Source organism: Phyllostomus hastatus, unplaced genomic scaffold (assembly GCF_019186645.2).
Source record: "Phyllostomus hastatus isolate PE091 unplaced genomic scaffold, TTU_PhHast_1.1 phas_contig_495, whole genome shotgun sequence".
NCBI lineage: Eukaryota > Metazoa > Chordata > Mammalia > Chiroptera > Phyllostomidae > Phyllostomus > Phyllostomus hastatus.
The window spans coordinates 10,008,206-10,030,554 of NW_025333895.1; the positions used below are offsets into that span (position 1 = coordinate 10,008,206).

At 67.0% G+C, this 22,349-nt stretch overlaps 2 protein-coding genes across 14 annotated transcripts in view; both read left to right on the top strand.

Moving 5' to 3' along the window:
• EHMT1 (euchromatic histone lysine methyltransferase 1) overlaps positions 1 to 8,323 on the top strand; it is a 93,505-nt gene extending 85,182 nt beyond the window's left edge. For all 5 annotated transcript variants that reach the window (XM_045846147.1, XM_045846150.1, XM_045846149.1 and 2 more), the window contains 8 exons: positions 249 to 416; positions 595 to 739; positions 1,188 to 1,265; positions 2,046 to 2,161; positions 2,864 to 2,950; positions 3,319 to 3,397; positions 6,872 to 7,047; positions 7,159 to 8,323. In XM_045846147.1, coding sequence (XP_045702103.1) covers positions 249 to 416; positions 595 to 739; positions 1,188 to 1,265; positions 2,046 to 2,161; positions 2,864 to 2,950; positions 3,319 to 3,397; positions 6,872 to 7,047; positions 7,159 to 7,336 — 1,027 coding nt within the window. In that variant the 3' untranslated portion in view covers positions 7,337 to 8,323. The remainder of the gene's footprint in view (positions 1 to 248; positions 417 to 594; positions 740 to 1,187; positions 1,266 to 2,045; positions 2,162 to 2,863; positions 2,951 to 3,318; positions 3,398 to 6,871; positions 7,048 to 7,158) is intronic.
• Positions 8,324 to 17,885: 9,562 nt separating this feature from the next.
• The window catches only part of CACNA1B (calcium voltage-gated channel subunit alpha1 B), a 126,005-nt gene continuing 121,541 nt past the window's right edge, over positions 17,886 to 22,349 (top strand). For all 9 annotated transcript variants that reach the window (XM_045846035.1, XM_045846036.1, XM_045846037.1 and 6 more), the window contains exons 1-3: positions 17,886 to 18,169; positions 19,102 to 19,207; positions 22,178 to 22,317. In XM_045846035.1, coding sequence (XP_045701991.1) covers positions 17,886 to 18,169; positions 19,102 to 19,207; positions 22,178 to 22,317 — 530 coding nt within the window. The remainder of the gene's footprint in view (positions 18,170 to 19,101; positions 19,208 to 22,177; positions 22,318 to 22,349) is intronic.

Below are 22,349 nucleotides of genomic sequence, written 5' to 3' on the forward strand. Positions count from 1 at the left end.
TGCCTGTGTGGAAACGCCAGTGCTTTGCACTCGCGTCCTGGCCGGACAACAGCAGTGGCCATGGACGGTGGCGGGCGAGGGCTGGGCCCGGGTGCCCGGCGGTGCTCGAGGGCCAGCCGGTGCACCTGTCGCAGGACGAGGGCCCGGGGTCCCGGCGTCGCTCCAGCCGCAGTTGCTCCCCGAGCCTCGGGGCCCGGCTGTCTGGGTCGCGGCCCGAACACCCCGTCGGCTCTTGGTTTCCCTCGCAGCCTCTTCCTGTCTCGGGACTCAGACGTCAACCTGAAGAACAAGGAGGGGGAGACGCCGCTGCAGTGCGCGAGCCTCAACTCGCAGGTGTGGAGCGCGCTGCAGATGAGCAAGGCGCTGCAGGACTCGGCCCCGGACCGGCCCGTCCCCGTGGAGAGGACCGTGAGCAGGTGCGCCCGCGCCCCTCCCCGGCGCCGACAGGGAGGCGTGAGGGCCCGCGAGGAGAGCTGCTCGCCCAGCGGCCACGCCCCCAGCTGGAGTGCAGGCCCCGCCCCGGGCTCGGGGGTGGCCTTGCGGGTCCCCTGCCCGTCACTTCGCTGGAGCAAAGGCGCCCCCCTCTTGTGGCAGGGACATCGCCCGGGGCTACGAGCGCATCCCCATCCCCTGCGTCAACGCCGTGGACGGCGAGCCGAGCCCGAGCAACTACAAGTACGTCTCCCAGAACTGCGTGACGTCCCCCATGAACATCGACCGGAACATCACCCACCTGCAGGTCAGTGCGGCGGGGCCGTCCCGTCCTCCCGGGGCCGCGGCGGGGCCACGGCCGCCGGGGGACCCGGTGCTCCGGTGGCCATCTCCCCCCGAGAGCCAGAGGCAGGCGCGGGTCCCTCCAGAAAGCACAGCCGAGTCTGCAGCCCCTGAAAGCAGAACCTCCCGCTCGCTGGCCTCCCCAGCGAGTGGTGGTTCCGGGGACGGCCGTGCCCCTGCCCGCCCCTCCTGGGGGCCTCGCCCAGCGCCCCTACCCACACACCCCTCTTCCCGGGAGCCCACGCGGCCCCCGGAGCCCTAGAGAACGAGCCGAGAGGTCCCGCCCCCCCGCCCCTGGCTGTCGCTTTCGGAAGGCGCGGGGCAGACGAGGGCCGGGCCGAGCGCCCTGGCGGGTGGGGGTGTGCCCCGCGGGTGACCGAGCCCCCCCCACCCCCCGCTGTCCCCCCCCGCAGTACTGCGTGTGCATCGATGACTGCTCCTCCAGCAACTGCATGTGCGGCCAGCTCAGCATGCGCTGCTGGTACGACAAGGTGAGCGCCGGCTGCCGGGCCGTCGGGCGAGTCCGCTCCCCGGGGGGTGTCACAGCGGTGTCCCCCCTGTTGCGAGGCCGTGGGAGGAGCCGCTGCTGGCCAGGCAGCTGTGGGAAGGCATGGGGGGGGCAGCAGGCACAGGGCTGTGGGGACAAAGCTGTCCTCCAGCCGGCGGGTGACCACGTGCAGGGAGTGGACCGAGGGTCCTGACCTGAGGGGCTGGCCTGGGAGCCGTGGAGCTCACGTGGGGATGGGGGCCCCCCGGCCTGTGCTCGCAGTCGGAGCCCTGCGCTCACTGGCCGGGGCAGGGGCCAGGGTGTCCTGGGGGCGGTGGGGACGCAGGCTGCGAGTGGAGGCCGTGGGCAGACGTGTCTCTCCGGAGTCCGCTGCGGGGGGGTGGGGCGTGAGTGTGGGGGTCTGTCCCGTGGTGTGCGAGTGCTCGTCACGGTGAGAGGCTGCTCACACCTGTAGCGTGGGCGTGGCGTGGAGCCTGGCCCCCGTGAGAGGGCGAGGCCGAGGTCCTGGGGAAGTTCCGGGTGTTCGGAGCAGCCTCTGAAGCCACCGGGGCCGCAGACTCGGCACCGCCGGCCCTGGCGCATCGCCCCGGGGGTCACACAGGAGGGCCGGCCTCGGGGGTCTGCAGGGTGCGAGGCCTGGGCTCTGCAGCCGGCGCCGGGGGTGCCGCGAGGGCGGGCCTGCTGGCGGGCGGCGGGCCCGGAGCAGCGTGTTGCTGTCCGGTGGGCCCGTGTGTGCAGGGCCCTGACGGCACGTCTGCCCCAGGACGGCCGGCTGCTGCCCGAGTTCAACATGGCGGAGCCGCCCCTGCTGTTCGAGTGCAACCACGCCTGCGCCTGCTGGCGGACCTGCCGCAACCGCGTCGTGCAGAACGGCCTGAGGTGAGTGCCCGCGGGGCGGCGGACGGGGCGGCCGGGGGCCGGGAGGACGGGGCGGCCCCGGTGCGGGGGGCTGGGAGCGGAGGAGTGGGCTCGGCCCGGTGTGGCTGTGCACCCACGCCCTCGCCCTGCCGTTGGGGCTGGCTCTGCGTGTGCTGGCGGCACCCCGCACACCCCATGCGCCCCGGTTCTCTGGTGGCCGCACGGTGACGGTGTTCCGGCGCAGACCCCCCCGAGCAGCGCGGACCCCTGGCCCCCGAGTCACGGCAACGGCCACCTGCAGCGGCCCCTGCCCTCCAGAGCCCGTGTCCTGGTCCACAGCCCCCGCAGCTGCGTGGGCCCCGCGGGGCGAGCACGCCGCCGCTCCCGCAGACCGCTGTGACCGGCCCTGCCGCCTCTGCCGCCGTGTGTGGCGCAAAGGCCTTTGGGGCGAGGGCAGACACGCTGGTGTCCTGCAGGGACCCCCAGACATGCCGATGGGCGGGTGGGGTGCCCGTGGCTCTCGAGGCCGGGGACCCAGCCCAGGGTGGTCTCCGTGTCACAGGAGAGGAAACAGGCGCAGAGCGGGCCGGGGGCCACTCTGGGGCGCGCTCCTGGGCCGTGTGGGACGATGGAGCGCGTTGGCGGAGGTGACCGCTGTCTGGGGTGTCGGGGGCTGAGGCCGTGGCCGTGGCGGTGGGTGTGAGCGTAGACCCTGTTCCCCAGGACGAGGCTGCAGCTCTACCGGACACAGAACATGGGTTGGGGTGTGCGGTCCCTGCAGGACATCCCCGTGGGCACCTTCGTCTGCGAGTGAGTGGGGCCCGGGCCGCTGCGGGGCGGGGCAGGGCGGGGCGGGCGGGCACCCTGCCGGCACGGGGCCCCAGGCTCTGCTGGGGCGCTGCCCCCGAGCACCAGGCCCGTCCAGGCTCTCCCTGCGGTCTGTCCCCGCTGCCGCCTCGCCGGAGTTGCCGCCGTCCGCGCTGGTGACATCTGGGCAGGGTCGCCGGCACTCGGGTTGGACACAGGGCTCCGTGTCCCCGCCCCCGTGGCCTGAGTCAAGGGTCGGCTCTGCTGCAGGTGGCTCTCGCAGGCGCGGGCGCAGCTGGTGGGGCCGTGTCACGGCCCCCATGCACTCGCTGTGCGGCCATGCGGGCGACACGCGTGTCCTGTCCTCGCAGGTACGTGGGAGAGCTCATCTCCGACTCCGAGGCCGACGTGCGGGAAGAAGACTCGTACCTCTTCGACCTGGACAACAAGGTAGTGCTCTCTGAGGGCGCAGGCGCCCGGAGCCGGCTGCCTCGGGGACACGTCTGTCCTGGCGGCCCCGTTCAGCACTGGCTCCCTGTGCTCGGGGCCTGGGAGCTGCCCTCGTGGGGCCCCGACCCCGGACCTTGTCAGCCCTGTCCTCTGAACCCACGCCCGTCATCCTGGGGTGCGGCCTGCAGCCACCGGTGGGGGGAGGGGCCTGTGTGCAGGAGCCCGTGTGAGGGGCGAGGGCACACATGGTGCGTGTACACGCGTGTGCGTGTCCCTGGTCGCCCTCCCGGGAGCTAGGACGACAGCTGCCCCGCCGGCGTTCAGCCCGGCTTCCGCTCCACGGGTCTTCCGTGACCTCCGCGCACCGCCCACCTCCTGGTCACTGCCGGTGGGCGTGCGGCTCGGGGCGGCAGGGGACGTCCCCCCGTTGGCTGGCGTGCGGCCGTGCGGGTGCCGTCCCACCGGCCCTGCCTGCTCCCGCGTGTGTGAGTCGGGCCTCCCCAGGGCGGCCGAGCCGGACCTGGTCCTCGGCCCCGTGACCCCGGCGTGTGCGTGTCAGTGCATGGTGGCCGCAGGGGGCAGACGCTGCTCCGTGACGTTGGTGTTGAGCCCCTGTCCCTCGGCAGCTTGTCGGCCGCCTCGCGAGGGCCTCCCCCGGACGGGCTCCTCCTCCCACCGTGGCCTGTCCTCTGTGGCCGACGGAGCCCGGGCGCGCAGCGGTCACGCTCCGTCCCGGGAGCTGCCCTCCCCACTCCACGTGCCTGCGCCGCCGTCTGCTGGACTGGGCACCGCCGGCTGGGGAGACAGTCCCCCACCCCTGGTGGGGGTGCACGTGTGTGTGCTGGCCCTGCCCTCCCAGGGCCGTCCTGGTCTCCTCGCACTCCCGGCTTCCGTGTGGCCGCACGCCTCTCGGCCGGCCCTGCAGACCCCTGGGGGTCCGGGGGTGGGCAGGGCAGCAGCGAGCTCCCGGGCAGGCAGGGCTGCGCCTTCCCTGGGGCTTCACGGGCTGGTGTCAGGCTGCTGCACCCCGAGGTGGTACGAGGGCTTTCTGTGGGGTGATGTCGCGTGTCTGGTTGGATTGTTTTTCTTTCAGGGAGTTTGAGCTTTTGCGGGGAGGGTCAGCTTTATTACCAGTGACTTTTAAGTGTCTGGCTCTCACTTTGACAAACACGTGCACCACCTGGGTGGTCACCACCGTGCACCGGAGCGTCTCCGTGGCCCCGAGCCCCCGGTGGCTGTCACCGGGCGGTCAGCCACGGCAGAGGGCACGCTCTCACCTGCTCGGCCGGCGCTCGGCGGCGCACCTCGAGGTGGGCGTGGGCGTGGGCGTGGCCCCCGCTCCTCCTGCCCTGGAACCCAGTAGGGCTGCTTCCTGGCCGGAGAAACTCAGACAGAGCAGCACAGACGTCTGAACCCACAGGGCGGGAGCCGGGGGGCGGGTCAGCGGACCCGCAGGGTCCGCGCTGCCCTCGGGCTGGGACCGGGGGCTTCGCTGCACCAGGCGCTGGGGCCCAGGGCGCGGGGAGTGCGGCATCGGGTTGGGGGGCGCAGCCGAGGTCCAGGCTCAGGACCCGCCCCCGAGCGTGCGTTCCTGGGCGGCCGCTGTGCCGTCCACGTTCACAGACCCTCCTGCTTCCAGGAGGCCCCCCGCCGGGGCCGGGGCGCAGGGGCAGACGTGGGCGTCCCCGGCCGTGGAGGCATTGGGCCTGTCCCCCCCCCAACCCCACCCCCGCTGTTTTGCGTGGCCTTGGGGCTCGTGGGTTTTCTGCGCTGAGGGCGTCTGGTCAGTGACTGCCGTCCTCCTCTGAGGCTCGGTTAGTCCCGGTGGCCGGTGGGTCCCTCTGGGGCGAGCGCTGTGCTCTCCGCGTGCGCTGCCTGCGGACCCTCGGCTGGCCTGGCCGTGCCCCTGCGACGCCAGGCCTTCTCCTCGGGCGTCCTCGCGGCCCCCCATGCAGGGGCCTCCAGGGTCCGGACCTGCCCTGGGCCTGTTTCTCGGGGGACAGGGCCCGGGTGTGCGCTGCACACTCCGGGTGTGTTCACGCTCACAGCTCCCACAGCACGAGTCTCGTCCCGTCGACGCAGCTGTGGGGGCAGCACCTGCCGGGCCCGGCCTCGCCGCTCAGCTGTGTCCATGTGTCGTGCTCGGTTTAGCTTCTGGGATCTGGCGTCCCTCCCGCTCGTGTGAGACACTCACACGCTTCACCAGTGACGCCCCCGGGAACCTCACCCTCAGTCGTGCTCTCTCCTGGTGTCCGAGTTCGGCCACCTGCCCCCTGCACAGGTCCCCTCGTGTGGAGAAACACGGGCGACCCCCAGCGTGTCCCGTCCCCGCCCTCCCGGGGCAGGGGTGCGCTGCGCCCCTCCTGCCACCCGGGCACCACCTTGTCCGGCTCTGCTGGTGAGCCGTCGCACACGGGTGCCGGCCGCCGGAGCTTGTACACGGAATTCCCGCCTGCTTCTGCCTCCGTGTCTCTGCCGAGGCGCCTGTCCCTGAGGGTGCTGTGCTCCGTGTCGCTTCGCTGCGGACCTGTGGTGGCGGCCGTGAGCCCAGGGCAGGGATGGCGGGTCATCTGTGCTGTTCGGCTGCGCCGTCCTCTGGGTCCTCGTGGGGCACCGGCCTTTCTGCAGCACGTCCTGTCCTCTCGGGGTGGCTGCGGTCCCTGTCCCTGTCCCATCCTGGCCGCCTCCAGCCGGGCTCGGGGTCGGGCTGCTCTGTCTGGACTCCGCGCAGGCCAGGGTCTCCCCGGGGGCGCTGCCCCCCGCCCGGCTGTCCCACCTCCGTCCCCGCTTCCTGGGCGGTTTCCAGCTCAGAACTGCACCCTGCAGGCTCCTCCCTCCCTCCCGCAGAGGCGGCCCGTGTCCCAGGCCTGCTCTGGACACGGTGGGTCTTTGAGACCCTCCAGGAGGTGCTTCCGTGCAGGCCACGCCCTCTGTGCTGGCTGGTGCTCGCCTTTCTGCTCGGGCCTTTGGGGGACCTGCCTGCGGCTCCAGGGGTGGCTTTGCAGGAGTCGGCTTCTCGCTCCCGGGGTCTCCCGGAGGCACTGCCTGCTGGTGAAGGGCCCCGCGGCCACGCCGGGCCCCTTGCCTCTGCCTTTCTCCTCGTCAGCTCCGTGTTCCTGCTCGCCGGGGGACGCCAGGACGGGGGTCGCAGGGTCCTCGGCCCAGGCTGCTCCCAGGGGGCAGCAGGGGTGGCGGGAGACCCCACTGTGGTGTGCACGGCTCCTCCGCCCCTCGGCCCCCCCTGCCCAGCGCACCCCGTCTCTAGCCCGTCCCTCCCGTCACCACTGTCTAAGGAGCCCCGTGGCCCTCTGTCCCCTCCCGTGGCATGGAAGGCCCCGGAGCAGGAGGGGACACTGTCGGTTGGTGGCGTGCCCCCCCCCCGTCGCCCGGTCACCTGGGATCCTGTGCGCTCCCTCCGCCCCCGCGTCCCGGCGGCGGCACTGCAGCCCCCGGTCACGCCGCCCTCGCCCGCAGGACGGGGAGCTGTACTGCATCGACGCGCGCTTCTACGGGAACGTGAGCCGCTTCCTCAACCACCGCTGCGAGCCCAACCTGGTGCCCGTGCGCGTGTTCCTGTCCCACCAGGACCTGCGCTTCCCCCGCATCGCCTTCTTCAGCACCCGCCTGATCGAGGCCGGGGAGCAGCTGGGGTAGGCGGCGCCCCCTCCCCCGCGGGGGGCCGGGCCCGGGAGGGGCCCCCGGGACGGGGCCGAGGGACCTGCCTCCCGGTCCCCGCGGCCCCAGCTCTGCTGTCCCCCCAGGTTTGACTATGGGCAGCGCTTCTGGGACATCAAGGGCAAGCTGTTCAGCTGCCGCTGCGGGTCCCCCAAGTGCCGGTACTCCAGCTCCGCCCTGGCCCAGCGGCAGGCCAGCGCCGCGCAGGAGGCCCAGGAGGACGGCCTGCCCGACACCAGCTCCTCCAGCACCGGCTCCCGATGAGGCGCCGCCGGACGCCGTCCACGCTGCAGTTCAGGGGACGAGAAGTGCTCGCTCGTGGCACCGGAGGGCCACGCCAGGCAGAGGTGCTGAGCCGGGCCTGCGCGGAGAGCGGCCCCTGGACGCCGCGGCACGCACCGGCACAGCCTCGCGCGTTTCTGGTGGTGGCTCGGTCGTTCCCACGTCTCCCGTTGCCTCTCTGCTCCCTGTGGTTCCCGTCCCACCGCTGGGCTGGTGGGGTGTCCAGTCGGCCCAGGTGCCTCCGTTTGGCGTCCGCCAAAGCCACCCTCACCTGCAAGCTGCTCTGTTGGACCCACCTGCCCGAGGTTCCAGTCGCTACACACACACCGTCCCCCCACCACCTGAGAGAGTTTGGGCTGAGCCGCCACAGGTGGAGAAGGGGGGGTTGCTTTTAAAGAAACCCCCGCATCTGGTCCTCCGTCGGGCCTGCCACACGCCGCCCCTCCCGAGAGCGGACGCCCTGCGCAGCCCGCCGGGGCCGTGCCGGCTTCCTGTCGACTTCCGAGCCCCGTGCTATGATGAGGAGAAAACTGATTAATTTTCTACCGCTACCGAACATTAGGACGACGCGAGAATAAAACACAAACCACAGACAACGGTGCTGATTCTGGTGTGGCTTCTGCTCACCATGTGAAATAAATATCAACTGTACAAAGAGAACAAAGTGATTTTAGAATAAAATGCAGGAAAACTTTTTTAAGATGTTAGTCTCGTAGTGTGGATAAACTCGCCACCGCCTTTTGTGTGGTGGCCTGCGGGTCATACCTTTTTTTTGGCATATACTTTTTTAAAGACTGTAACTAGTGCAGTAACAGTGGGGTTTTTGTGCGACTTCTAAAACATTCATAATGCAGTCACGTTTATTTTTTCTGTTGAAACGTTTTTGACAGTTTTGAGAGCAGTCTTTTGGCTCAAAACCATTTCTTGTTCTGTTTTCAATGAAATCAATAAAAAAAAAAACACTTTAAACAAGGTTTTCGGTATGGTGTCCGGTTCCAGGAGGTTTCTCACGGACCCCGCCCTTCCTGGGTGTGCGGTGCTCACAGCCGCCCTCGCTGGGGGAGGCGTCGGGGCCCGAGTGTGCCAGGCCCTGTGTGCGCGTGTGGGGGTCTGCGTGCCTGTGTGCGGTCGGGACACCCGTGGCGGCGGCAGGCGAGTCCCCAGAGTCGGAATCAGATCCCTGCTGGACGGTGACGCAGCCTCTGGGCCCTCCACTGCCGCGCCTGTGTGGCAGCCCCCGGCCCGTGCCCTCACGCAGGGCTGGGCTCACGGCGCCAGCCTGTAAGAACACGGCCTCGTGCTCCGTATACACGGTCACCAGTGGGCCGTTTTCCCACACTGCACCCACAGCTGCTGCTGCTGTGCTGGCCGGTGAGCCGCCCGTGCAGGGTCACTGCCAGGCCGGTGGCTGAGGCCTGGTGTGCACACCGTCCATCCCAAGTGGACAGAGCTGACGCCCCTTTCTTCAGGGCTTTACGGGCTATTGGCCCGTCCTGTGCACAGGTGCGGGATGGGGGTAGACAGGTAATGGGAATCAGGACCCAGCTGCAAACCTTTGGGGCGTTGGGGGGACTGTCACAGCAGGTCCCAGCCTTTTTAAACGGGACCCCAGGGCTTGGCTTTGAGGGGCCCAATGACTGCCCAGGGTTAAGGGGCTCAGCAGTGCACCCCCCCTCCTGCGTGCACAGTGGCCCCTGTCAGTTCTGGGGGCACACAGCAGGCCAGTGAGACGCAGGGACAGGTCCTGGGGACGGCCACCCACACACACGTGGAACATGGGCAAAGCCCCGAGTTGCTGTTATTTCTGCACACGTCACACCTTGCACAGCCCCAGGTTTAAACAGCCCCAGAACTGGAAGGAGACCGTGAAACCTCTGTACGTGCCCTTCGACCCCGCCTGCCGGGGGTGCGCCTGTCAGGTCCTGGGCCAGAGGGTTCCCTGGCTGAGGGCGGGCTCCTGCCCCCAGGCGACGGCGGAGTGGCCCAGTCCCTGCTGGCCCTGCGCCGGTGCCGTACCTGCGTGCATCCGGGACATCCGCCAGGTGCCCATCTCTGCCTCCACCAACAGGCTGCGGTCCCCACAGCCCACGCCGAGGTCATGCTCACTGCTTCCAACCGTCGAGCAGAAAGGGTTCCTTGCTGTGCTGTTTTGCGTGGGCCGCTGGTGATGGATAAACCGAGTGTCTGTCTTTACTTATTACAGATCCGCTTTTCCTTTTCTGCGAGTCGCCGTTGGGCAAGATCGTGTGTATTGTGGCTGTCGGTGTGCGGGAGCGCTTTGCTGGGTGCGGCTCTGTGCCCGGCCACGGAGGACGCCACGCGGGAAGAAGCCTTGTGGCTCCTGACGGCTGCGTACGGGAAGCCCTCCCCCTCCGAGTTAGCACTCGCTCCAGGTTTTGAAGGTTCGTTCTTGGATCCAGGTGGAATTCATTTGGCGTGTGAGGCGAAATAGTCTCAGCCTGAGGGTTTTAAGTGAGGTGTGAAGTCCACGTGCAGCCCGGCCAGTTCCGAGAGAGGCCTCTGCCCGTGGGGCGTGTCCCTGCCCAGGATGGGGGCCCTTCCGTCACCCCAGCAGGCGTCCCCTGTTCCGACTCCTGTCACCAAGGCCTCTTCGGCTTTCTCTGTTCTGCTGGGTGGGCAGGGGCCCCTCCTGGTGCTTTGAGTCCCGTTTCCAGACTCCGGGACCGAGTCCGCCCCGGGCGCCTGCTCGGGGCGTCCCGTGCGTCTCCGCATCAGGCGCTCTCCCTGTCTCGGAGAGCCGCTTTTCACCTGCTCTGGGGCCGGCCCCTCCTCAGACGGAAGAGCTCCCACGTTGCATCGCAGGCGCCAGTTCTCCTTCGTTTCCGTGGGAGCAGACGACTTACCTTCGCCCAAGTCCGGTTTTTCTCTGCTCTCGTTCGGTCTGCAGTTTCTCCATCCTGGCGTACGCTCGCCTACCCCACGGCTGACATTCTCCCGTTTTCTTCAAAAGCATCGCAGTTTCAGGGTTTACGGTCTGGTCTGTGCTCCCCCTTAACTAGCATCTGTGACGGAGGGAGGTGGGACGCAGCCTGGCCGTGCCCACCGCGGTCACCCGGGGTTTCCCAGGAGTCCCTCCCGGCCCGCCGGCCTGTCTTCTTGCGCCGCCTCCGCCTCTGCATGCGCAGCGCCAGTCGCCGCCAGTCCCCGCCCTCCAGCTCTGTGGCGACGGCACCCTCTGCCCAGCTCCCCCAGCCCCTCGCATGAACTTCAGAGCCAGCGTCTCCACTCCCACAGAAAAAGGCTCGTGGAATTTTTTCAAGTTTTTAAAATCGACTTTCCCGTCATATGACTGGCTGACCATGCCATGCACCCACTCCAAGCATTTCGTGGGGTTTGATGTGAAGAACATCTCTGTTTCCCCAGAAAGCCCCCCGGGGGCCACTGCTCGGCCCCGGGAGACGCTGACCTGCTCTTGTCATCATAGGTAAATGTCACCCGTTCCAGAAGTTTCTGTCACTGGAACCACACAGCATACGGCGTGCTTCATCATGGTTGGTTTCATGGGCTTAACACACCATTTTAGATTTTAAAACAAAAACAGAAAGACTAGAAAACAGTATGGAACTTCCTCAGGAAACTAAAAATGGATCTGCCTTTTGACCCTGCGATTCCACTGCTGGGACTCTACCCTAAGAACCCTGAAACACCAATCCAAAAGAACCTGTGCACCCCAATGTTCACAGCAGCACAATTTACAACAGCCAAGTGCTGGAAGCAACCTCGATGCCCATCAGTGAGTGAGTGGATCAAAACACTGTGGTACATTCACACAATGGAATTCTGTGCAGCAGAAAGAAAGGAGCTCCTACCCTTTGCAGCAGCGTGGATGGAGCTGGAGAGCACTATGCTAAGTGAAACAAGCCAGGCAGTGAGGGACAAATACCATGTGATCTCACCTTTAACAGGAACCTAATCAACAAAACAAACCAACAAGCAAAATACAACCAAAGACACTGAGATAGAGGACAGACTGACAGTGACCAGAGGGAAGAGGGGAGGAATTTCAGGAGAAAAGGGAAGGGTTTGCAGGAACAAGTATAAAGGACACAGGGACAAGAACTAAGGGGGGTGGAAATGGGAGGGAGGTGGGGAGGGTTGGGTGGGTGGGTTGGGATGAGAGTAAAGGATAGAAAATTGTACTGCAACAACAATTTAAATAAAATAAAATAAAAAAACAGAAAGACTGCAGGCACAGTACAGAGACCCTTTTTCTCTGAGAACAGCCAACTCTGTGCCCCGATCCCCACAGGATGAGACCCAGCTACAGCTGGGCACCGGGCGCCAGGCCCCGGGCCTCCGTCGCCACCACTCCTCCGTCCTGGGCTCGGGCCTCCTCGGACGCCTGCGAGCCACGTGTCCCTGCCCTCCAAGCCGCTGTTGGGGATGGCCAGTGTCTTTGCAGAGGCCGTCTTGTTTGCGGTGGCTGCTCTGGGCCCACAGCGTGGGCACCTCCGTGAGGGTGGCCACCTGTGCCCCTCTGTCAGCGCCCCACTCCCCGGCCTTACGCTCTCAAGACTGATTGTTCCTCTTTTTGCTTTAGTTAGCCAAACAGCGTTGCTTGTAACTTGCAGCTTGTCACTTTCTCACCGGTTTCCCTCTCGCAAGAGCTCCCTGAGATTTCGTTACCGCAGACTCCACACCTTTGCGGTGTGCCACGCAGTAGTGGCGTGTGCACAGCTGCGCGCAGACACGGCCACGGCCCACTCTGCAGCACCCCCAGCACCCCCAGAGGGACCCGGGGTGCACTCGCTTGTCCCCAAGAGCCCACCTCCCGCAGCCCTGGGCCTCCGCTGCTCTGCTCCATCTGTGGAGCCCTGCCGTGGTCACAGCGCTGGGACCTCTGGGGCTCCTTCCGTGGGCGAGGTGGCGTTCACGTTTGCCCTGCAGCAGGTGGCCATGCCTCCTCTCCCTGGCTGCGTGGCATCCCATCCTGTGGGGCTCTCGTGAGTGATGCACTGGTGCGCACGGATGCACAGTTCTTGTGTGGACGTGCGTTTTTGTTCCTCTCGGATCTGTGCCTCGAATTGAAGCCGCTGGGCCACGCAGCAAGTCCGTGTTCAACCTTCTCAAGAACTGCCAGGCTGCCTTCCGAAGCGGCTGCACGGTTTTCTATCCCCAGCAGCAGTCACGAGGGCTCCTGTGCCCCACGCCCTGGACACCTGCCCTGTGCTTCTCGTCCAGGTCGCATCCCCGTGGGTCTGCATGTGCCTCGCTGGGGCTGTGATTCAATTTCCACTTTTCTCATGACTGTTCATTTCGAGCATTTTTAAAAACGTGCCTGTTCGCCATTTGTGTGTCGTGTTTGGAGAAATGCATTCATGTCCTTTGTCTGTTTTCAAGCTGAGTTGCAGCTGCCCCTGTGCCACACACCCTGTGCAGCCGAAAGTCCGAGTTCAACTTTCAAGCCCCAAACGCCACTGCTGGTAGCTGCTGGTGACCAGAAGCCTTACTGATAACAAACAGCTGATAAAAGTTTGTGTGTTGCATACCGTATTCTTACAGTACAGTGAAACAGGTCAAAGAAAGTGTTACTAAGAAAACCATAAGGAAGAGAAAACACATTTGAAGTATTTATTGAAAAAAAACCCCACGTGTAGGTGGCCTCACACGGTGCAAAATGTGTTGTTCAAAGCTGGCTGTGTTTCTTTTCTGATTACTGAGTTGGAAGAGTTTTATTTATTTATTTATTTTTAATCCTCACCTGAGGATATTTTATTACTGATTTTAGAGGGAGGGAAAGAGAGAGAGAGAGAGACATCGATGTGACAGGGAAACACTGGTTGCCTCCCATTTGTACCTGGGCTGGGGATCAAACCTGCAGTCTTTCCATGTGTGGGGCCATGCTCCAACCAGCTGAGCCACCTGGCCAGGGCAAGGTTTTCTTTTCTTTTTAAAAAAGATTTCATTTATTTTATTTTTAGAGAGAAGGAGAGGGAGGGCAAAAGAGGCGGAGAGAAACATCATCGTGTGGTTGCCTCTTGTGCGCCCCCCTCCTGAGGACCTGGCCTGCAACCCAGGCCTGTGCCCTGACTGGGAATTGAACTGGCGACCCTTACGTTTTCAGGCACGTGCTCAATTCACTGAGTCGCACCAGACAGAGCTCAAAGATTTTGTTTATTTATTTTTATTCAGAGAGGAAGGGAGGGAGACAGAGAAGTATCACTGTGTGGTTGACTCTCGTGCGCCCCCTACTGGGGACCTGTCCTGCAGCCCAGGCATGTGCCCTGCCTGGGAATCAAACCAACAACCCTCTGTTTTTCAGGCTGGCACTCAATCCACTGAGCAGCATCAGCCAGGGCAAGATTTTCTCTTTTATTGAGATAAAATTCACATAATATAAAATTTACCATTTTACCTATTTTAAAGTACAGGAAACAGTGGCTTTTAACACATTCACCATGTCGGGCGACCATTGCTGCCATCTGATTTTACAAAACTCACATTACTCGGGGAGATGCCGGTGGAAACCACAGGGAGACACCGCCTCCCACCCGGGAGCACGACCATGAACAGGAGACACGTCTAAGTGCTGGTGGGGACGTGGAGGGAAGGGGGCCGCACCCCCTGCTGGCGGGAGTGTGAGCTTCTGCAGCTGCGGTGGAGAGCATGGAGGGTCCTCAACAGATTACAGTTAGACCTGCCTTATGACCCAGCACTTCCACTTTTGATTATTTAACTGAACAAAATCAAAGTAGCATTTTGAAGGGTTTGGGTTTTTTTTTTTTCAGAGGAGAAGGGAGGGATAGAGAAACATCAGTGCATGGTTGCCTCTCATGCGCCCCCTACTGGGGACCTAGCCTGCAACCCAGACCTGTGCCCCTCTGGGAATCGAACTGGCGACCCTCTGGTTTGCAGGCCGGTGCTCGGTCCACTGAGCCGCACCAGCCAGGGCTCAAAGAGTCTTCTGCATCCCTTGCTCAGTGCAGCCTCGTTCACAGCCGTCAAGACGAGGAAACGGTCAGCATGCCCACCAGTGGGGGAGTGGGCACAGAAGATGGGCCCACATACGCAGTGGGGCACGTGAGCACGGCCCCAGATGAGAAGGGGGTCCCACCGCTGCGCCACGTGGACGGGCCGTGGGGGCGTTGCACTCGGGAGGCGGCTCGGAGGAAGGCAGACGCTGTCCCTCGCACGTGGGGCTGAAAGAGCCGGCCTCACTGCAGTGGTTGGGAGTGGGACGTGGGGAGGAGCTGGTCCAGGGGACAAGCTGGCAGCTACAAGGTGATTTATTCTGAGCTAGGTGGCCACAGTTAATGCCGCGCTGTGGACTTGAACATCAGTAAGAGCAGACCTGACGTGTTCTCACTGCAGAACCTAAGGCGACCCTGTGAGGGATGAAGGGGGGTCCTTTTGCAATGTGCACATAAGTCACACGCCACGGTATGTGTCCATCACGTGTCAGTAGAACTGCAGCGAACACAGGGACAGCGGCCCTGGCTGTGAGCCTGGGACAGTGGGCAGCACCACGCCCTCTCCAGCCCCGGGCAGGACCAACCCGGGACCCCCAGCAGCGCCTGCAGGACCACAGGGGATGCCCCGCTGCTCCATGTGACCTCCCTCAGCCGCTGGAGCCTCCCGGGGCGACCCAGAAGGCTGGAGGTGGGCCCGCTGCGTGAGTGGGATGGAGGGCGAGGGACGGGGGTCCTGCCAGAAACGGGGGGCAAGGAAGCAGGGCACCACTTCCTCCCCCAGCAGGCCGCGTGCGCCCTGCCGGAGGCACTCCGGACGAGCTGTTCATTCCCCCTAACCCACCCCCATGACGGCCGCCTGCGGGACGGGAGCTGCTCGTCGAGGCAACGGCACCTCAGCCCCGAGGCTGCGGGTCTCCCTGGGTCTCAGCGGTGTTCGGCAGACGGCCATGCCCCTCGGACACCTGCTCCTCCCAGGGCCCTGGACACTGCTTCCCAGGCCCCCACCCAGCCTGGCCCAGGATGCCGGCTGCTCCTTCTCATCCTGTCCTGTGCTTGGCTCTGGTGGAGCGGAGCACCCCGGGGCCCTGTCCTCTCCCTCCGGTCCGGGCAGGTGTCTGGCAGCTGAGAGGTGCAGCAAAGCCTTGAGGGAGAGAGCTGACCCCCGCCCCACCTCCCCGCCAGCTCCTGGGCCTGCAGAAACCGGGCAGGGAGCAGTCACTGGAGCTAGAGAGAGAGGAAGGAGGGTAGAACGGGTGCCCGACAGGTGCCGGGACCTTCCACCACCTCGTGAGGCCTAAGCCGTTCCCGTAGGAGGGAGGCGCGGGCATGAAGGCAGCCACATCACTCTCTGCCCAGCGCCTGCTGCGCTCCTGGGGTGGACCCAGCCCGGTGAAGGCGGGGCAGTGGGCGGGGCTGTCAAGAGCATTCAGTCCCGGCCCCCCACGACCCATCTCTCCAGCAGGGACTCGGCGCTGTGCACCCCTTGCCCTAACCAGCCGCCCACCCGACACCTCCACTTGGGTGTCAAGTTCAACCTTCTCATTCCCCGCTTCCCCATCCCAGTGACCGGCTCCAGCGCACAGTCGCCTGGGTCAGGAGCTGAGAGCTGCCAGCTTTTCTGTCAAGCGTCACAGCCACCACGTGGGCAGTTTGGTCAGCGCTGCGGGGGCGGGGGGGCATGCTGCCCCCTGTCCACACCCTCGATGGACTCGGTGTCTGTCTGTGACACGCCTGCCGGCGGCCTCCCCACAGCCTCCCCCGGCACGTCCCACCCAAAGGAGCCCTGGTTTCTTTGGGGGCCACGTCGCGCCGTCCTCCGCCCCACGCCCGCTCCCACCCTCTCGAAGCCCAGGTCTCCCCAAAGCAGTTAAGGGAGCAATGCGCGGGGGAGCTCCTGAGAAACTTCCTTCGTTATGAAAGGATACCACGTATTTATTTTTAAAACCGGGTGTCCTTTCTGCGCCTGCTGCTTCCTTCCCGTTTGGGAGGGCAGGGTAGAGAGGGCGCCTGGCGCTGCGGCGGCCACGGCGCGCCAGGAGGCGACGAGCACGTGGAGGCCGGGGCAGGGGGGAGAGAGGGGGTCTGCACTCCTGGGGGGCTCCTTCCTCACTTTCTACTGCGCGCGGCGCGCACCGCCGGAGAGGCCGCCGGGAGCGGGCACGGACGGCGCGCCTGCCTCCGAGGGCCCCCTAGGCGCCGGCCCGGCGGCCTGTGCCCCGCGCAGCAGCCAGGGGGCGCCTGTTAGACCGGCGGTCAGCTGACCTCTCCGCTCGCCGCCACCTCGTCACTCCCAGGGCTGAAGGCAGAGCCCCGTGTCCTGCTTCTGCTCCTCCGCGCGCGGCCCTCGGGGCCGTCCCTGAGCTCCTGCGGCTCAGTGTCCGGAAGCCTCCTGGCCCGTCGCTCGCCATCTCGTTTCCTGGATGTGCCCCGGCCGCCCGCACTGCCTGGAGCCGCCGGGGGCGCTGACTTGCTCTGGATGTCCCGGTCCAGGGGGGCCCTCTGCCCCTCACCAGGAGCGGTTCCGGGAGGGCTGCTCACCCGAAGTGCACACTGCACGGGATGGAGTAGATGGTCGCGTGGGGCCCAAGCAGCGCGTGAGAACACCCACGACTGCTTGTGGGAAGATGTGAGCCCGCCTAGGCCGGCGGGAGCCCGGGCCCTGGCACCCGGTGGGTGCTCCGTGGGGGCGCTGGGGAGGAACGAACCAGCAGCACACAGCAGGCGCCGTTTCCATTTTCACTGGGTGAAAGGTGGAAGGGCGGAACCTACAGCCAGATTTTGAAGCTGATTCCGTGCGTGTTGATGGGAAGGTCTCAGGCATGACAGAGGCTGAGGGGCCCTGGCCAGGGCGTGCGCCCCGCCCGCCAGACCAGGGCGTCGGAAGCGTCGCCCCTAAGGCTGTCGAAGACACGGACAGGGTGGGGAGACAGCGCCCGGGAGCCCGATCGTGGAAGAAGCCGGTGGTCCAAAGTGGGGGTGGGGTGGGTGGGGGAGGGGAGCTGCCAATGTAGCCGCCGGGATGTGGAACGAAACCTGGGAACCAGGGGCCCGCCCTACCCCACTTGGGCTGGAGCATCGCACAGCTGGCGATGCCTTCTGGGGTGGGGATGGGGGCAGGTTAGAAGGATCCACTTGGGCTGCTCAGCTCGGCCGTCGAGGACTCCTGGCCCCGCCCAGCTCCTGACCACAACCGCCCAGTTCAGCATTTGGCTAGCGCCCTGATCGGGCACAATCCCTACGCACCGAGGGCGCCGGCTCACCGGGCCCGCCCGGCCCTTGGGGCGCAGCCGGGGAGGACCCGGGGGCCCAGGCGCAGCCCGAAGGCTGGCGACGGGGACAGGGCGGGGGCGGCCGGCTGGGGGCGGGGCGGGCAGGATCCGGGCGGGCGGGGCGGCGCGGATTGGCCGGGCACCGCCATGTGACCGGCCCCTTATAGGGCGTGGTGCGGGCGGCGGAGTCGGGTGCGGCGGCTGCCGGGCCGGGCGAGGTCCGGTGTGGGTCCGGCAGCTCCGTGGCTGCTCCGCTCCGAGCGCCTGGCGCGCCCCGCGGTCTCCCTGTCGGGGCCGCCGGGCGGGGGATGCGCGCGGCGCCCGGGAGCTATGGTCCGCTTTGGGGACGAGCTGGGTGGCCGCTATGGGGGCACCGGCGGCGGGGAGCGGGCCCGGGGCGGCGGGGCCGGCGGCGCGGGCGGCCCTGGCCCGGGGGGTCTGCAGCCGGGCCAGCGGGTCCTCTACAAGCAGTCGATCGCGCAGCGCGCGCGCACCATGGCGCTGTACAACCCCATCCCGGTCAAGCAGAACTGCTTCACCGTCAATCGCTCGCTCTTCGTCTTCAGCGAGGACAACGTCGTCCGCAAATACGCCAAGCGCATCACCGAGTGGCCATATCCTGCCGGGGACCGGGCCGGGAGGGGGGCCTCCCGGGCGCGCAGGCACGGGGAACGGGCGCGGTGTCCGGCGTCTGCTGCCCGCCGGGTGTGGGAGGGGAGGCTGGGCCGGGGGCCGGGTGGGTCGCATGCGGCGCTCAGTGGCCATTTTTCCGGGGCCAGGAAGAGGGTGCGACCCGGAGACTGCCGGGCGAGGAGGGGGCGGGGCGGGGCTCCGGGGCCCCTCTCCGCGCGCCGCGGGTGCGTGTGTGCGCACGCGCGCGCGCGCGCGCGTATGGTCGAGGTGGCGGCTGCGGGAGCGGGGCGTACGCTGGGTGGAGCCCCCTGGTCGGCCCGGAGTCGTCCCTTCACTCGCTCGGTCCAGACGCAGAGCGCGCGGCCGCCCCGGAGGGCACCCGAGGGCTAAGCCGGGTCCGTGTAGGTGGGAGCCTGGCGTGGCGGGGTTCGTGCGCGTGCCGGGCTGCAGGTGTGGGCTCGGGTGTGTGTGTGCGCGCGCGCGCGCGCGGGCAGGACGTGAACCTCGAGCTGCGCGTGCGTGCGTTCAGGGCTATCAGGACATACATGTTCACGTGCCTGTGTAGCTACATGTGGCTGTGTCTTTAGGTGGGAGTGCGCCTGCGCGGGGTCCCTCCTCTGGCCTCGGGCAGGGGGCGCACCACCTCCTCCTCTTGGGGCTCGAGGCTGGGCGGGGCCGGGCGGCGCTGTCCGTGGTGCTGACAGCCACCGGGACGTGCGTACCAGCGGGCTGCCACGACTGCAGATGCCCCTCGGGTGGCCCCTAGAAAGGAGGGTGGGAGGCAGGGGTGGGCTCCGTCCGGAATGGCCATAGGCCCTCGGAGGCCCCCTGGCGTCTGCTGGGCTGCTGCTGACCGCGGCCCCCGCACCTCCCCTCCCCCTGGCGCCTCCCAGCCAGTCCTTAACCCACGCACTCCCTTCGAGTACATGATCCTGGCCACCATCATTGCCAACTGCATCGTGCTGGCCCTGGAGCAGCACCTCCCTGATGGCGACAAGACGCCCATGTCCGAGCGGCTGGTGAGTGTGCTGGCGGCTGCTTGTCTGGACCCAGACCCTCCAGCATCTGGGGCAGCACGTCTCCCCTTCAGCTGGAACGGCCCGGCCCCTCCCTGAAGGGGCAGGAGGACTGGAGCGGCCAGGTCAGCCCCTGATGGGGGGTGCTGCTCGGCCTGTGTCCCCAGCCACCAGCCATCCCAACGGGCCGTCCACTGCAGCCTTAAGCCTTTGTGAGCTAAGAGCTGAGAACTAAACCTGGGGTGTGTGTGTGTGTGTGTGTGTGTGTGTGTGTGTGGCGGGGACTGTCCCTAAAGGCACGTGGCCAGGAGTGTCTGGCTCTGAGGGCCCTCAGGAGGGGCGGCTGCGGCAGGGCCCTGGGTCTGTCGGCCTCTCCTTCAGAGCTGTCTCCTTGGCTTGGAGTTGCTTCCCCGGGGGGCCGCTCCAGGCCGTCTTCCAAAACATCTTGCGTGGTGCCCACCAGCTGCCGCCTCAAGCTCCCAGACTCCTGCTGAGGCTCAGGGCCCATGCCGCGGCGGGGTCTGCTCTGGAAGAGCGTGGGGGCCGCTGGAGGGGTCTGGCTTGCTCAGTGAGCCCCAGGCCAAGGTGAGGCTGTGTGCCCTGGCCCCCAGCTCTCCCAGCCACTGGGCCCTTGACGTGGGCAGGGGAGGGGTCCGGAGAGGGAGCCGCTGAGGCCTCTGCCCTGCATTCAGCAGGTGATTGGCCCTCCCCAAGCCTCTCTCCGTAACCTCAGTGGAAATGAGCGGTCACAACACGGCCTGTGTGGTGTCAGCCCGGGCTCCGGACCTCCCTGCTGCCCCTGCTACAGGCCCGGTGGTGGGAGGGGGTCAGTGAGGCTGTCCTGGGCACTCACAGGCAAGCAGGGTGCTGGGAGAGGCAGAGAAGGGGTCGGCCATGGCAGACTGCCGGGGCGGGAGGCGGGGGGCGCACTGTTGGAGCGGGAGGGACCGCACGGCCCCGCCCCCAGCAGAGTGGGGTGAGTCTGTGCCGAGTCTCACCCGGGCGGGGGGCTGGGTAGGCCCCTTGGCTGCTCTGGGCCTGGGCTCCTGCTGCTGTGTGCTGGTGCCGAGCGTCCCCCCTGGAGGGCAGGGACGAGGGGAAAGGCAGAGGGAACGGGCGATTCCTGCGGAGTCTCAGAGGCCAGGCCCCAGGTCCCGCCCGCCCCCCGCCGCTGGTCATACCCCCGAGGAAGCAAGCGTGGCCGGGGTAGGGCCGGAGAGAAGCTGGCCAGGAGGCCGGGAGGCCAGAGTGCAGCGGCCGGGCTCTGGCCTGTCCCCGCCGAGTGGCAGGCAGGCTCGTGGGCCAGCAGGGCGTGCACCCAGGTCCAGGCTCCTGCCTCAGCCTGGGAGGGCTGGCTGGCGGTGATGGGCGCGAGCCCACTGCCAGGGTTGGGGGCTGAGCCTGGGCCTGGCCCAAGGCCTGAGGAAGCCTTAGCTGACCCCGGCCCTCTGTGCTGGCCCCCCTGGCTGGACAGACGGCTGGCTCCGAGCTTGGCCTGGAGAGGTGGTGGGGGTGGCTCTCGTCTGGCTTGGAGGCTGGTGCTGCCACCTGGGAATCGGCTGGGGCTGGGGGAGCGGGTGGCCTGGGTGGTAGGGACCCTCTATGGCTCCCTGTCTTGGGGTCTCTGCTTCTTGCCCACTCACCACTTTCCTGAGCAGCCTTCAGCAGGACCCTCCTTTTCAGGGCCACCCACCTTTGTCAGTGGCCAGTGCCTAGCCATCCGGTCAAGGGCAGAGCTGGGGAAGAGCTGTGAGGCCAGGGGTCGAGCTGGGGCCTGCCCACCTCCCCCAGGCCTGCCCTTCTGTCTGCTCAGAAGCTCCCTGGGAAGATGTGTGTGCAGGGCCCCACAGCCTCCCTGGGCCGGCAGGGGAGAGGGGGCCGTCCCGCCACACCAGACCAGAGGCCCGGGGGCAGAGTCGGATCCTGGCATGAGTCAGCATCGGGGTGGCAGGAGGGGGAAGCTGGGCCGTGATGGACACTCCACACAGGGAGGCCCGTCAGCTGCGGGCCCCGGGGACAGGGCTGAGGGCTCGAGGGGTGGGGCCCTCAGGGCCAGGGTCCCCAGGGGAGGAAGGCACAGGCCGCGGTCCTGAGCGGGAGCCGGCAGAGCCGCCTGGGCCCACCTGCCCCCAGTGCCCTGCAGCCCCAGCCCCGCGCCCCGCGGGCAGGGCCACCCCCGCCTGCTCTCGTGCGGCAGGGCTGGCGTGCAGGCGCCCGAGGGCTGTGCCCGGTCGTCCCGTGCTGGCCTCCCCGTGCGTCCGTCCCTTGGCCGCCTCCCAGGCGCACCTTCCCCCAGGCACTCCCTGCCACCCCCCTGGCGGCCGACCACGCGCTCTGCGTGCGCCCACCTGGTGTCCTCCCCATCCGGGCTCTGCGGCTCGTCCCCACCTTGCGCAGCACCGGAGGGCCAGGCCCGCCCTGCTGGGCTGAGGGACGTGCCGCTGGGGTGGAGCGAGGGTCGCCGCAGTGCCCGGCTCCATTCCCGTGTCCCCCCTGCTCCCTCCGGCCGCAGAGCCTTTCCTGTGGCCAGCCGGCTGACCGGCCGCCTCCCCTGCGCAGCCTCCCTGGGCCCAGCGTGTGTGCTCCCGAGAGCTGCATGTGTCGGTCATCCAGAACACGTGTGTCAGGGAACACGCGGGCCCTGGCGGCACTCCCGGCAGCCAGGGCACGGGCCCCGGGAGCCCAGGTTCGGGCCCAGGTGGCCCCAGATAGGCTGTGAGTGTCCGGCCCAGGCCCTCAGCCTCTCTGAGCTTCAGTTTCTTTTGGGGTGGGGTTAGCGGTAGCACTCACTGGCGGGCGCTGGAAGGGCTGCCCTGGCCGTTGCAGGAAAAGCCCGGGAGTGCGAGTGCTATCGCCCCCCCCGCCCCCCCCCCCGCCCACCTCGCTGCGGGGCTGCTGGGGGGCAGCCCAGCCCTGCCCGTGGGGCCCGGGGCGTGGAGGGGCTGTGGCAACCCGGCACTGTGCTCTCCCCAGGACGACACGGAGCCCTACTTCATCGGCATCTTCTGCTTCGAGGCCGGGATCAAGATCATCGCCCTGGGCTTCGTGCTGCACAAGGGCTCCTACCTGCGCAACGGCTGGAACGTCATGGACTTCGTGGTGGTCCTCACAGGGTAGGTGGCCTGCGGCGGGCCCTGCGGGGGCC